This window comes from Monodelphis domestica, chromosome 5 (assembly GCF_027887165.1).
Source record: "Monodelphis domestica isolate mMonDom1 chromosome 5, mMonDom1.pri, whole genome shotgun sequence".
In the NCBI taxonomy this organism is placed as follows: Eukaryota; Metazoa; Chordata; class Mammalia; order Didelphimorphia; family Didelphidae; genus Monodelphis; species Monodelphis domestica.
The window spans coordinates 18,311,176-18,326,306 of record NC_077231.1 but is presented as its reverse complement, the minus strand read 5'-3'; the positions used below and the strand labels follow the sequence as shown (position 1 = coordinate 18,326,306).

The following is a 15,131-nucleotide window of genomic DNA, read 5'->3' as shown; positions in this document are numbered from 1 at the left end:
ATTGAGATAAAAGGATGGGAAACTGAGGTAAGAGGGATGAGCATTTCCCTAATCTAAATGAGATAAAATTGAAGGTTTGGGGAGTCACAAGTGTGACTCTTAGACAGTTAGGAAGATGGAGGACACCAGCCCTTTCAAAATCTTCTTTCTTCTTTTTCACAAATTCAGCCTGGCTGGTCTCCTTTCTGAGCTTCAACCCCAGAAAGAAACAAAGTTCAAAATCTCTCAGTTTTCTCCTGGCCAGCTCAACTCTCAAATAGACCACCAACTTAAAAGCTTCTCCCCTGATCAGCTTCCACTGCTCAGAGCCAGAGAGCCAGAGACCAAGTCCCAAAAGCCAAATTTCTCTTCTTAGTGTCAACTTCAGAGCCAGAGGAACCCCCAAAACCAAGCCAGCCTCACAAAGGTCTTTCAGCCAGGTTCAAACCTCCAGGGAAAGAAGTCAGAGTGACTTCCAGTCAGAGACAAAGTCCAAAAGCCAAGTTTCTCCTCTCGGTGTGGCCAGCAAAAGCCCCTAACTGCCACTCCTGGGAACATTCTGTTGGAATCTTCTCTTGACTGACATCTAGAACTAGGTCTCCAGTCCTGCATCTTGGCCCATAAGTCTTGCAAAACCTCTCTCTCTCTCTCTCTCTCTCTTCATGTCTCTATCACACTACAGAAGACTGAGACCATCACCCCTTTTCCCTTAGATATTTGGAGGGGGGGGAGATTGACATGGGCATTGTATCTCCAGAAACTTGGGCAAACTATTCCCACTTGAAGGCACCTGATGGTTGTGTCTATCCTTATGTTTGACCCCCCTGTGTATCTAAAGGCTCCTTAGACTCCAACCAAGATCTCTGCTTACTGGTGACTGTTTTTCCTAAGGTCTTACTCTATAACAGCGAAAGTCTTTATCAGAGAGGGCTAGATCTTCTATTCCTCCAGCAAGGTGGTCTCTGTGCAGCTCTAGGAGAAGAATGCTGTTTTTATGCACACCACACAGGTCTAGTTAGGGATTCCATGATAAAACTATGAGAAGGCCTGGCTATCAGGAAGAATGAACGCAAGGTCCAGAAATTCTGAGCAGCTCTTTCACAAATCCCTGTGGACTTGTGGCTTTGTAAAGAAGCGCATTAACACAGTCCAGCTCATGGTCCTAAGGCAGCAATACTTTCCCCTAAACGACATCCATGCCCCTATGAGGACACTGTACCCATGAGTAGGATTCCTCATTGTCCTAAAAGAAGTGGGGAATGAAGAAACATAATGTTATCATGGGAACTTGCCCTCCAGATGATACCCTTAATAGCGTCCCTTGTCCCAAGAACTAAAATTACCATGTCCTTATTTAGGTACTGCCATATGGTATCTCAAGTCTTCAGGTTTCACTGACCTAATCTAGGTCACTGACTGATCAATGTTAAAAAGGAAACATCTGGGACTAAGATTGATGTGTCTTCACTTTTGGTGACCCCCACCCCTAGCCCCTCTATATAAGGTCTATGCAATGCTCGGGGTCTTCTACTTCTTGTGGAGGCCCAAGCAAGCTTGAATAAAATATCCCTTGTGTGTTGCATTACCATGTGTGTCTCCTCCTTGGAATCTGAACCAGAACCAGACAGAATAAGAGTAGGGATGGAAGATAGTCCATTCATTTACTAGCCTGTCAAACTATATTCAAGAGTTTGCCAAGTGAAACATTTCCTCAGGCAAGTGCTAAGCCTGGTCATTTTGGTCCAGAGATCAGAGGTGCCCAGCATCCTAGCCTGAATCTTGAGGAACAGTATTTCATTTTTCATCCTGCCGTAGGAAGGCTGGGTTAGTCAGCCCTCTCATTAGGAAAGAGGGCCTAGATGTCCATTCTTGAAGTAGTGACATGGTGAAACCCCTTCAAAAAGATTTGTGTCTGGGGCTTAGCCTAAACAGCATCTCTTCTTCAAGGATACAGCAGGTAAATCTGTGACTATTGATCAAAATGTATTTAGCTCACACCCAAGCTTTCATCTCTTATTATCTCTTTTTTAAAACTTCCTGAATCCTGGAATTTTTTCCCCCAGAGATCAGGGCTAGCAACCAAAGTGCACACTACAGCCAGATTACGTAACCTGAAGCACTATTTTCAGCATGTCACTCTCTTGATTCAATCTGCAATGTCACTCTAGTGCCTATTTTATATCATACTTAAACTCCGCTGTCTAGAATGGAAGGTTCTCCAGAATTTGAACAGCTTATCATGCTTGTTGCCTAATACTCCCCAATATGAACTCTGTTCCTTCATGTCTGTATCTTTGATGCTCTCCACAAGTCATGTTCATTCTCAATGAACAAACAGACTTATCGCATGTCTATTGAGCACTGGGTCTTGATGCCTTCTTCCTTTCTCTCTGCCCATTTAAATCCTTTTCAACCTTCAAAGTGAGGCTCAACTCATGCCTTAGGTATGAATCCTTCAACTATTCCAGCTCCACATTATCTATTGATCAAAGCTGGGTATTTATTAGTATATGTAATATACTAAGGTTACAAAGAAAAAAACAAAAACACCCAAACCAAATCCAAACAACTACAGTCCTTGTTTTTAAGTCAAGAAACATTTATTATATGCTATTTGCCAAGAGCTGTGATTGAGCTTACATTCTATATATTTTATAATTCTGTCCTATCCCTCAAAGTGTTTAGAACACTATGCCAGTTGATGGAGCTTTTTGCTTCCTCTCTAGAGCATGAATCAGAAAATCAGCTAGTGAACTTGACTACCACAGAGCTACGTTAAATAAACAGAAATGTCCTACATCAATCTTTTCCCCTAGTTTCATCAAAGCACAAACTTGATACTCAAGCCACTCTTTAAACCCTGCCTCTAAAATCAAGTTATGCTTTTAAGGTAAATCCATTTATTTTTAATTTTGGGAGAAAAAAATCAGTAAAGAAGAGACACATTAACCAACAGGCAGGAGGATCATGAGGTGGGCAGAGCATCAAAAGAAGTGGCATACTTGCCACCAACTTGGGTTATTCCTATGATTTTAATATTGGATTCTCCCATTGTAACAAAACTAGAGTACTTCATATTGGACAGAGGTCAAAAAGAATGTTCATTTCAAGGGGAGGAAACCCCCTAAGACACCCAGATCTAGGAAAAGAGACCTGGGAAAGTTACTCTGAAGGAAAATGAGAGAGTCGTCCAAAAACCCAAGCTTACCCTTCTAAGAAGGAAGTGAGCAGAGGGGAAGCTTCAAGGCTACATGAAGAAAGCATGATGAGGCTCGATGTTGACAATTAAAACAACTGAAAGCATGCTTGCAACAAGGCCAATTAGCCTAATGAAAGGCAGTTTTGTGAATAAAGAAGCCAGCTTTAGAGTCAGGCAACCCTGGTTCCAAGAGCCATCACTGACATGTACTAGAGATGGAATCAAGAAGACTCTATATTACTCATGAGCTGCTGATCTGTACATCTATAAATTACAGGTGAGTCTGCTGGTTAGAAAAAGGAATTTCTAGTCCAGGAGTGCCTCAAACTAAGGCAAGCACAGATCTGATACTCCTTCTAACAAAATCTGCAAAATGAGCCAGAGAAGGAAATGGCCACCCACTCCAGGACCTTTGCCAGAAAATCCCAGATGGGGTCATCAAGAGTCAGACATGGCGGAAAATAAACTCAATGACAACCAACCAAATTGTCTTCAGAGATAGGCAGATAGATGCATGTGTTTGTATATGTATATGTGTGTATATATATTTATATACTAGTCTATTACTTATTTTACCTATATTATAAATACAGTGTACACATATTATGCATATATGTATTATAGAAATAGGAATGTTCATATATGCATATACTCCCTAAATATATAGTATATATATTATTGGGGGGAGAAGGAATTTGGTTGGGGTGGAAATTGAACTTAGAATTGTACTAGTATATGGAACATTCCTTGGAAATCCAATGCAATTCTTCTGTCTCTAAATAAAGAATCTTTGCAAATATACATGTATCTTTCTTAACTATTCTCAGCATCAAGGTTGGGAGCATCTTATAGGTCATCTCAGTACTGAAGTTCTACTTTCTACATTTTATTCTACATTCAGTAGAATTTGGGCAAAGTGTGTATATGTGTGAACATATATGTGTATATGTGTACAAGATACACAATACGTATACATATGAGTATACAATATACATGAGTGTATATATATCTGGCTTTGTCTTGCTGAGGAATATAGGACAGAGAATAAAATTTAGAAAGTGAACTTAGGTTCAAAAGTGACATATAATAGGAGCTCCTAACCTTAATGCTTGGGGGGGGGGGAAGGGGAGAGACACAGAGACAGAGAAAGAGGAGAGGAGAGAGAGACAGAAAGATGAGAGAGGCAGAAAGGAAAGGAGTGAGAAAGAAGAAAGAAGAAACACAGAGAGTGAGAGCCAGAGAGGAAAGAGCCAGAGAAGGAGGAGAGAAGAGAGAGAAAGACAGGAGAGAGGGGGAGAAGGAGAGAGAGAGAGAGAGAGAGAGAGAGAGAGAGAGAGAGAGAGAGAGAGAGAGAGAGAGAGAGAGAGAGAGAGAGAGAGAGAGAGAGAGGTGAGGAGGTACAAGAAGCCAATACTAAGGCAACTGAAGTATAAGACACATCACCTAAGGGTTCCACTTCATTCTGCAATTCTTAGATTTTTGTAGCTAGCACATAAGGATTTTGGAGAGTGAGAGAGACTAGCTAGAAGGAGATAATAAACAAGGCTTTGTCAGGGGTGCAGTGAGTTATTATTCTTAAACATGATTATTAGAAGAGGGAATAAAATATTTAAGAGAGGTGAAAACATATGAAATTATTTCGCTCCTTTTCCTTTTTAAGCTGTGACATTTAAGCCAAAACTCCAAGAATGGAACCGGCCAATTAAAGATTGAGAAACAATATTAAAGGGGTTTGGCAATCTTCTTCTACATGTTCTCCCAATGATCTTTTTGTCTTCTTCTCGTAGTTTGTCAGTGCATAGCAGAAGCTTAAAGGGAGCATAGAGCTGGAAGATGGCTTCGGAGACTTGACTTAAGATAATATTGGCCTCTAGTGGATAAAAATGAGAAGACAACAACTTCATATAATAAAAGAACAGGTCTCCAGTCCTGTCAGTTATACCAGGAAATTCAAACCTTAAAATTCTCTTTGTTTTCCACATCTACCATGAAGACAAATGAGATTTTTCTCTCCTTAGGGAGAGCTCTAACTGTAAAGTGCTTTTTTGGGTTAAGAATTCATCTAAGTTATTATTAATTATTAATCTAATTTTAAAATGTTTATAACTGAAATTAAGGGCAAGGAGAAAAGTGCTTCTATGGCAGTTTCAAGGGTTTTGTATTAAGCTTTGGCTGGTAAAGGTGACTCTTATGAATGTTTGGACCATAAACTCTGACCACCCTATTCTTCTACCTCACATATTCAACTAGCTGCCAAATCTTGTTTAATTTATTTCATGATATTGGCAGGGATAACCACTGCCCTAGTTCAAACCCTCAACACTTCATAGTGAGGTGGAGCAGTGGCTAGAATGCTTGGTTGAGAGCCAGGAAGACCCATGTTCCAATGTGGCTCCAGACACTCATTTTGTGACCTTGGACGAGATCCTTAACTTCTCATAGCCTTGGTTTCCTTATCTGTAAAATGGGAATAAAAATAGCACTTATTTCTCAGGGTTGTTGTGAAGATCAAATGAGATATAAATATTTGCAAAGCCTTTAGTGCTTAATAAATGCTCTTTCCCCTCCACTTTCCCTCTCATCTGGAATATTAGATGGCTCAGGTCTTTTCTCCTCTCCAATCCATTTTCTGCATTGGTGCCAAGAGTCATATTCCAAAAGAAGATATCTATAAACCCCTCCAGGATCAAATATAATCTCCTCTATCTGACATTTAAAGACCTTCACAATCTGATTTCAACCTACTTTTCTAGCATAACTCTGCCATTCACACATTCAATGATCTATCAAATTAGACAAAGAGGACAAATTCTTATATTGGGTTCTTCTTAAAAATAAGACATGAGGACTCTTTGGCTATCTTCAGCAAAACTAATTTGTATTTATTTTGCAGCACACACACACACACACACACACACACACACACACACACACACACATTTATACCTGAATTTACATGTCTTCCCACCATAACTCCCCCAACTGAAGCTGGGTAATTCTGGAAAGCCAACATAAATCCATTAAAAGCATTCCGGCTAAGGAAGTACATTGCCCATAGTAGTTGCTGCTTCTCAATTTCTACAGTAATGTCACCTCTTTCTTGCTCATTATAATCCTTTGCCTCATTTAAAAGTTATCCTTTATTCTGATGTTTCTAGGTAGGTTATCACTTGGTAGGAAAAACATCTATAATTAAAATATAGGTTGTAAACTCAGCTCTTTGCAGGGTAGTGTTTTTGGAAGAATACTGATTTCTCTGATCAGACACGTTCAGATCTGAAAGTGTGAAGAAGCCTGCCTTCCAAAATAAAAGAGGAATCATTTTTTGGCTAGCAGCACCTAAGTCATCCTCTGTTGGCATCGATAATGGAGAACAGACGTTTTCCCCCAGGATCTGGAACTGCCCAGCCAAGGATGTAGAGTTGTGCCCACATGAGGTTCACAGGAAAAGGGAGGTAGAGTTTTAAACATGCTGCTAACTGCTTTAAGCTCTCCCAAATACCAGGGAATTCATACACATCATTTTGGGCTCCAGGCATGGGAACCATTTCAATCTGTTAGGAATTTTACCAGTTGGTGTGAATGTAAGCACGCCAAAGAGAAAAGTACCAAATAAGCCAACTACTCCACTTATTGCTCTGATATTCCCCTCACCACCTTAGTCTCTTGTGGGTAGTTTATTGCTTGGTTGATTTTTACCAATAGCATCAACAAACCTTTGTTGACATTCAGAGGGCCAGAAACTACACTGCTTTTTGCTTCCTTTGGAAATGGAAAAGCCGACAAGATAAAGAAACAGCCTGAGTTTTAAAAGCACTGAATCAATGGAAAGATTGAGGATGCATTGTGAGAAGGGAGGGGGTTGGCTTCAATGAACTCTGGGGTGGGGGGTTAATTCTGGGTCCACCTACCATTTCCTTGAACGCACTTTCAATGGCCCCAATAACAAGGCACTCGTGGGGAATCTTTTTCTCCGTAAAGAAACGTGTGGGTGGGGTGCTGGGGGAGCCTGGGGCGCCCACTCCACCTCGAAGGGAGGCAGCCCTCGTTAGAGTCCGACTGTTGGTTGGGTTGTTCTCAGGCTCTTCCCCTAGGCAGGTGGGGGGAAGGACTGCAGAGTTCTTCAGGATCTCTATAAGGTCCTGGAGCTGTTCCACAATGTGATGCTGCAACAACCGGGATGCCACGACAGCAGCCCCAGATCCAGCATGTCCATCAAAGAGGGACCAGTAGTGGAAGGAAATGCCATCTATGTCCTGTTTAGACAAAAAAAGAAAAAAAAGAGAAATGAGGGACCTGGGTGCAGTGTTCAAGAGGAACCCAGGAGCCCATTTTCATTTGGAAGAAAGGAAGGTTAGTGGTAAAACCAGCAAGGGCATAACTGAACAGGGAGCTAGCTATTCACCATCACTAGGGCTCACTTTTGCTACTGCCACCCAAAGAAGGACCAAAAGGGCTTCATCCCCTCTTCAAACTCTAACTTCAGTAGCTCATGAGAGCCAGAACCTTATAGCAGGAAAGACCCATGATACGCAAACCACAGTTGTGAGATAAGGTAAAAACTTTAGTGGAGCCAATTAGTACAGCCCTAAGTATTTCTCTGACATCTTTCTGTGGTATGTGAGTAGCAAAGGATGAAGATGGTGGGAGCAATCAAGGGCTGGGATTTGGCAGCATGAATGGCAACCAGTCAAGGAAAGAAGGAAAGAAACAAGACATTGTGTTAATGTTTTATGAATATCTCAACTGATCCTCATGAAAACTCTGAGACATGGCTGATCCCCATTTTACAGTTGAGGCAACTGAGGCAGATGCCTAGGGTCACACAACTATTAAGTTGTTTAAGGATTTGGATTTAAGTTTAAGGATTAAGGATCTGAACTCAGGTTTTCCTGACTCCAGGAGCAGTGCTCGGTTCATTGTGTCACCTGACTGAGGTAAAGTAGTGGTGTCAAACTCAAATAGAAATGGACCTCTTGGACAATAATGCATTATTGGTGGAGCTGTGAACTCATCCAACCATTCTGGAGAGCAATTTGGAACTAGACCAAAGGGCTATAAAACTGTGCATAAAACTTTGATCTAGTAATACCACTCTTGAGTCTGTATCCCAAAGAAATCATAGGAAAAAAGGGAAAAGGACATACTTGTACAAACATATAGCAGCCCTTTTTGAGGTGGCAAAGAATTGGAAATTGAGGGGCTATCCATCCACTGGGGAATGGCCGAACGATTGTGGTACAAGTTGGTGATGGAATACTATAGTACTTTAAGGTATGATGAGCAAGGTGATTTCAGAAAAAGCTGGAAATGTTGTTGCAAAGTGAAATAAGTAGAACCAGGAAAAACACTGTATATAGTAGTAACACTGTTGTGGCATGATCAAATGTGAAAGACTTGGCTACTCTCAGCAATACAATGATCCATGACAAATCTGAAGGAATAAAATAAAGAATATATTAATATATGTATTTTAACATATATATATTCAATAAAGAATGCTATCTACCTCCAGAGGAAGAGCTGTTGGAGTCAGATACAGATTAGATGAGACTATCTTTTACATTAGTTTATTTACAGCTTTATTTTGAGGTTTTGGTTTTATATAAGAATTTCCTCCATAATGATGATCAATATGGAAGTACGTTTTGCTTGATAATACATGTATTACCCAAATCAAATTGCTTATCATTTCCAAGAGGGAGGAAAGAAGGGAGGGATACAGACAATTTAGATTTTATAATTTTGGAAAACAGAGGTTGAAAATTGTTATTACATGCAATTGGGAAAATAAATATCTTAAAAAAAAAAAAGAAATGGACCCCCGGGCTGCATATTGACTTAGAAAATAAAAAGTTAACATTATCTATGTTAAGTTGTATTTTTATTAATTTTGTTAAATGTTTCCCTGTTAAATTTGCATCTGGTTTGACTTGGTAGTTTTGTGCAGGCCTGCAAGTCCCTGAATCTGATATTTCTGGATTAGAAAACAAGTTCAGATTGATGTAAATTTCCATGGGATTATTAATTTAAACCTGGAAGGGCCTTAGAGAACATCATCTTCACTGAGGGGGATCTGTAAACTTTTAAAAATATATGTTTTGATAGCTGAATTTCCATATATTTGGCTTTCTCTATAATGCTATGCATCTTATTTTATACATTTATATTTTTATTTTTCTCCATCTTTTTAATTTTTTCATTTACATATAGAGGCAATTTTTGACAATTTTTTTTGACATTTTAAAAGTCAGATTTTCTCCATTCATAGGTGGTGAATACATATAGGTCATACCTGCATCTTTATGTAATACATATTTCTATACTGCTCATGTCATGATAGAAGACACAAAACACACATGCAATATAAATGTCATGAAAGATATATAGTGGAAGATGATCTGCTTTGATCTGCACTCAGATTCTAACAGTTCCTTCTTTGGCCGTGGAGAGCATTTTCATCATGACTCCCCTGTGATTATCTTGGAGATTTGCTTTACTGATAATGGTTCAGTCCTTCACAGCAGATCATTGTATAATATTTGCATGCATTGTATGTATGCATTGTTCTTCCCCTGTTTCTGCTCACTTCACCTTGCATCAGTTCATATAAGTCTTTCCAGGTTTTTCTGAACTCATCCTATTCATTGTTCCTTATGGCACAATAGTATTCCATTACAACCATATACCACAACTTGTTCATCCATTCCTCAGTTTCTAATTCTTCATCACTATGAAAAGGGTACAGGTAGGTCCTTTTTCCTTATCTCTGATCACTTTAAGATCGAGATTCAGTAGTGGTATTATTGGAGTCTGGTTCCATATTGCTCTCCAGAATGGTCACATAAGTTCACAGTTCCACCAATATTGTATTAGTGTACCAATTTTTCCATATCCTCTCCAACATTTATCATTTTCCTTTTTGGTCTTGTTAGCCACTCTAGAAGGTGTGAAGTAGTATCTTAGAGTTGTTTTAATTTGTATTTTTCTACTCAATAGTGATTTGGATAATTTTTTTCATGTGACTATGGATAGTTTTAATTTTTTTTTTTAAACCCTTACCTTCCATCTTGGTGTCAATACTGTGTATTGGCTCCAAGGCAGAAGAGTGGTAAGGGCTAGGCAATGGGGGTCAAGTGACTTGCCCAGGGTCACACAGCTGGGAAGTGGCTGAGGTCAAATTTGAACCTAGGACCTCCCGTCTCTAGGTCTAGCTCTCAATCCACTGAGCTACCCAGCTGCCCCCTGTTTTAATTTTTTCCTTTGAGAACTGCCTGTTCATAACCTTTGATCATTTATCAATTGGAGAATGCTTTGTATTCTTATAAATTTGACTCAGTTCTCTATATATCTGAGAAATGAGTATTTTGTCAGATACCTACTCTAAAATTTTTTTCCAAATTGGTTATTTCCTTTCTGGTCTCAGTTGAACTGGTTTTATCTGTACAAACCCTTTTTAATTTAATGTAATCAAAATTACCCATTTCATTTTTGTAATGTTCTTTATGTCTAGTTTGGTCATAAATTATTCCTTTATCCATAAGTTTGACAGGTAAATTTTACTTGTTCCCCTAATTTGTTTATGATGTCACCGTTTATTTCTAGATCAAATATCCAATTTGACTTTATCTTAGTCCCTGGGGTGAGATGTTGATCCTATTTTATGCATTTTAAAATGTGATTTTGAAATCTGTTGCATAGGCTTTATCAGACTATTAAAGGGATTAATGATGCAAAAAAAAAAGTTTTAAGAATCTCTCATCTCTACAAACCCCTTCATGTTTTAAAAAAGCTGAGAAACTCAAAGGCAGAGGGGATAAAAGATTTGTTTCAGGTAAGTAAGTTTTAGAGCTGAGATTCAAATTCATGTCTTTTGATTAATCCAATGCTCTTTCTGCTATGTATGCCTTTGTTGACTCATCCCCCATTAGATCTTAAATTCTTTGAGGGAAAGGATCATTTTTCTTTTTTATATTTGCCTTCCCAGAAGTGCCTGGCACAAAGTACATGTTTAATAAATGTTTAATGATTGACTTATTTTCTCAATACAATGCCTAATAGAAACATCACGGGGCTAGTCTGTCTATACTACCTGATCCAAAATGTCCCGAATCTTTGGAATGTTTTTCCTACTATACTCCAAACATAGGTTGAAGTTAAACAAAGAACTTTCTCAAACTATGTTCAGATCAACTCCAATCTCCTTCCATTTCTCTCTCCCATCTTCCTCAAGTCTCTTGGTTCTCATATCTATTTGTTGATAATTATTGACCTCAAAGCCAGCAAAAGCCTACAAATCTTCATTTACATTTTGGTTCTATTTCTTATATGAAAAGCTTTTCCAAAATGTATATGCGTATTATAACAGGTAAGATAATCTAAGAGGTAAACTTAAACTTTAAGAGTAAAGACTATTTATTATAAGGACCAAGGCCAGGCAGGGTTTCTTCTATTCAGCCACAATCAAAAGTATTGGATAAATGAGTTAAAGTCTATGTGTCTGGCTCTGTATCATCAAATCTTTATAAACATTATAATGTGCTTGCTTATTCATGGTGAAGTCATGAGGATGGTTCTTTCTACTGAGTCAGAATCAAGATGGATGGACCCATGAAACTAATTCTATTGTAATACAATTTTCAAAATATTAAGGAAAGAAGTTCACAGATCTCAGGTAAAGAATCCTTGACCTGTAGGGTGGCATGGGGAAATAGAAAAGGATCATTTTCATTTCTCAATGGCATCTACTCAGATCTTTTATTTTGAAACAAATTGCTATTCTTTTCTCACATATTTTTATAACTTCTTTGGCAAAGAGAAAACTGTCATTTATTTCACTTATTTCCTATTTGACCTTGGGGCAGGACATAATACTCCTGGGCTACCGTTTTTTCATCCATAAAAATGAGGGCATTGGATGAAACCTTTAAATTCCCTGACAGATCTAAATTTATAATCCCACATATAATTCGATAGCACTTGAAGGTTTGCAAATGGTCACCCTCAAAACGAACCCATAAGGTACTTAGTTTAGGTGTTATTTCCATTTTTACATATGATGAAACAGATGCTTAACTGAAAGTTTAAATTACTTCTCTGGTGTCACACAGCAAACAGTTGTCAGAGCCTAGATTTGAACTCAAGTTTTATGTCTGTAAGTATAATTCCCTCACCAAATGTCACAAGGACTCCATTATTAGTATTGGACTTTAAAGTAAAGAATAATCTATATGTGCTAGATTATTTGGGGAAATTTTCATGAAGAAGAGAGGACTTGAACTAGGTCTTGAAAGATGGCCAGAAATTGGAAAGACACATAAAGGGAAGGCTGTAGATGACGATGGTGAGGGGGTGAATTCATTCCCTCATCATGTCCACTGGCCTCTGGTACACAACAGAACAGTGAGTTCTGGGAAATGATGGTGAGAAAGATTAAGGGATGGCCAAGGTGGGGATATAGGAAAAAACATGGGGGGACAGGAAGGGAGAGACACCAACACAAAGATGAACCAATTACAGTTTTAGCATAGTCAGAGACAATAAAAGAAAGAGGGCAATGATCATTCTTTATCTGAATCTGAACTTGACTTTTACTGTGATATATCTCTGCTAATTTTCACCACTAAAGAAAGATGGGGCAACAGCTCCTGGTTAGTACTTTGGGTTTATACATACAGATCAGTGTCTTTTCTGCTTGCATTGAGACCCCAAAACAGCTACATAGGAGCTCACATGAAAATCAATATTATAATCCCTCCAGACACAAAAGGAGCCCCTTCAATAAAGCTGCTATAGGGGGACACGAAGATACATGTCAGGGAAGGGGATCTATGCTGCAAAATATGTCAATCCATGTAATAATGAACTGTTTTTTGATAAGATTTCATTATTCAGGACAAGAAGGATACTAGACTACTAGACTACTGTGATCCATCTAAACCTTCATCTAAACCTGGGCAGTTCTGGAAAGCAAAGCAAGCATTCCCTTAAAAAAAATAAAACATTTTAAAGATTTTTGAGATACTGAAAAAAGTCAGATTGATAAACAGTATAGGAAGAGGAGTGTGTGTGTGTGTGTGTGTGTGTGTGTGTGTGTGTGTGTGTGTGTGTGTGTGTGTGTGTGTTACTGACCCCTTTGTCAGTTTGGGAAGGCTATGAAGCCCTTTTTAAAATAATATTTGTTTGTTTTTAAACCCTTACCTTCTGTCTTAGAATCAATACTAACTATTGGTTCCATGGCAGAAGAGGGCTAGGCTATGGGGGTCAAGTGACTTGCTTGGTCTCATGGAGATCATATTTGAACTAAAGGTCAACTACCTCTATCTATGGCTTTCTATTCACTGGTTACTTAGATGCCCCTAGAATAATATATATATTTTTTAAGTATAAAATAAAAATACATAGGATTACCAAGGACACCATTTACATTAAATTAAATATGTGTGTTTCTTAACCAAGTTCATGGACTCCAGATTAAGAGAATTCCTGAGTTAGAAGAGATTTGAAGAAGTCAAGCAAAAACCTAATGGAGAAAAAATATTGTATATACATTAATGGCAATACTGTTTGATGAACAAGTGCATATGACCCAGGTATTCTTGCCAGTATGGTGATCCAAGACAATCCCAAAGACTCATGATGAAAAACGTCATCCACCTTCAGAGAAAGAACTGATAGAGTCTGAATGCAGACCAAAACATATTATCTATCTATCTATCTATCTATTTTTCCTTTCTTTCTACTTCCTTCCTTCCTTCCTTCCTTCCTTCCTTCCTTCCTTCCTTCCTTCCTTCCTTTTTTATTCAAAATCTCTCCCACAAACATTAACGTGGAAAAAATGTTTTATGTCATTGCACATGTGAAATTTATATCAGATTGCTTACCATCTCAATGGGGGGGGGGTTGTGGTGGAAGGAAAGGAAGAGAATTGGGACTTAGAACTCTAAAAAAGTACTAAAAGTTGTTTTTACAGTTAATTGGTGAAAAAATAGAAAACAAAATTTATACAACAATAAATACAAAATCACTTGGGAGTGGGGAGAAACTAATAAATGAGAGAATCAAGAAGGGCTTCTTGCAGGACATGGTACTCAATCTGAATCTTGAAGGAAAGCTGGAGGTTCTAGCCCTATCCAATTCAACAAACATTTATTAAGTACCTACTATGTGTTGAAAGTGCTCTGCCAGAAGATGGGACCACACAGAACAGATGAAAAGAAGTCCCTGCTCTCAAAGACACTACAGTTCTATTTACCCGATTCATGGGAGAAGCTGTCCAACTTGGTAGAAAAATTAACCAAAGTATGAATTTTAAAATGCCTGAGCTCCACTGAGGTTTCAGAATTATACTTAATTCTGGGGTGGGGGTGGGGCAAGGAGGCAAGGTCCTAAAATCTAAAATTAAGGATTCAGAGCTGGCATAACCACAAGAATGATATTTGAATCTATCTACATCAATGTGTATGATGCATAGAAGGTTTTTCTCCCATAGTTACCAAAGTGAATGATGTGAAGAACTATTTAAAGAAATAACACCTCTGACAGTTTCCTGGGGATTGGGGTGGAACAACAATTAAAGCACAATTTCTGTGTATCTGACTTCTTTCTTCCTTTCCCTTTCTCAAGCAACAACAACAAATAAATGTAAATAAATGTGCTTATTTGGTATTGATGCCAAGTAAGAATATTCATATTTATTCAGGGATCTGTCATTGGGTAGAACCCAGAAAATTTTTCACTTAACTCAAACTGTGAAACCTAGCAAAGGGAGATGACAGGGATTCACAGAAGATTCTCACTGTTCAAATGTGTCCATGATGACTCTCCCTTAGAAAGATGAATGAGTCACCTCCCAGCCCTAACTGGTTCTAATCATGCCAGTCTCTCTCACATCTGAGATGAAATAATGAATCCTGAGCACCTTGGAGAAAAATATGAGCTCCCTAAGGTCCTT

General features: G+C 38.5%; 1 protein-coding gene across 2 annotated transcripts in view; it reads right to left on the bottom strand.

The window, feature by feature from the left end:
• The window catches only part of PPM1H (protein phosphatase, Mg2+/Mn2+ dependent 1H), a 345,181-nt gene that overhangs the window by 173,518 nt on the left and 156,532 nt on the right, over positions 1-15,131 (bottom strand). For both annotated transcript variants that reach the window (XM_056797680.1, XM_016425600.2), the window contains exon 3: positions 7,090-7,434. In XM_056797680.1, coding sequence (XP_056653658.1) covers positions 7,090-7,434 — 345 coding nt within the window. The remainder of the gene's footprint in view (positions 1-7,089; positions 7,435-15,131) is intronic.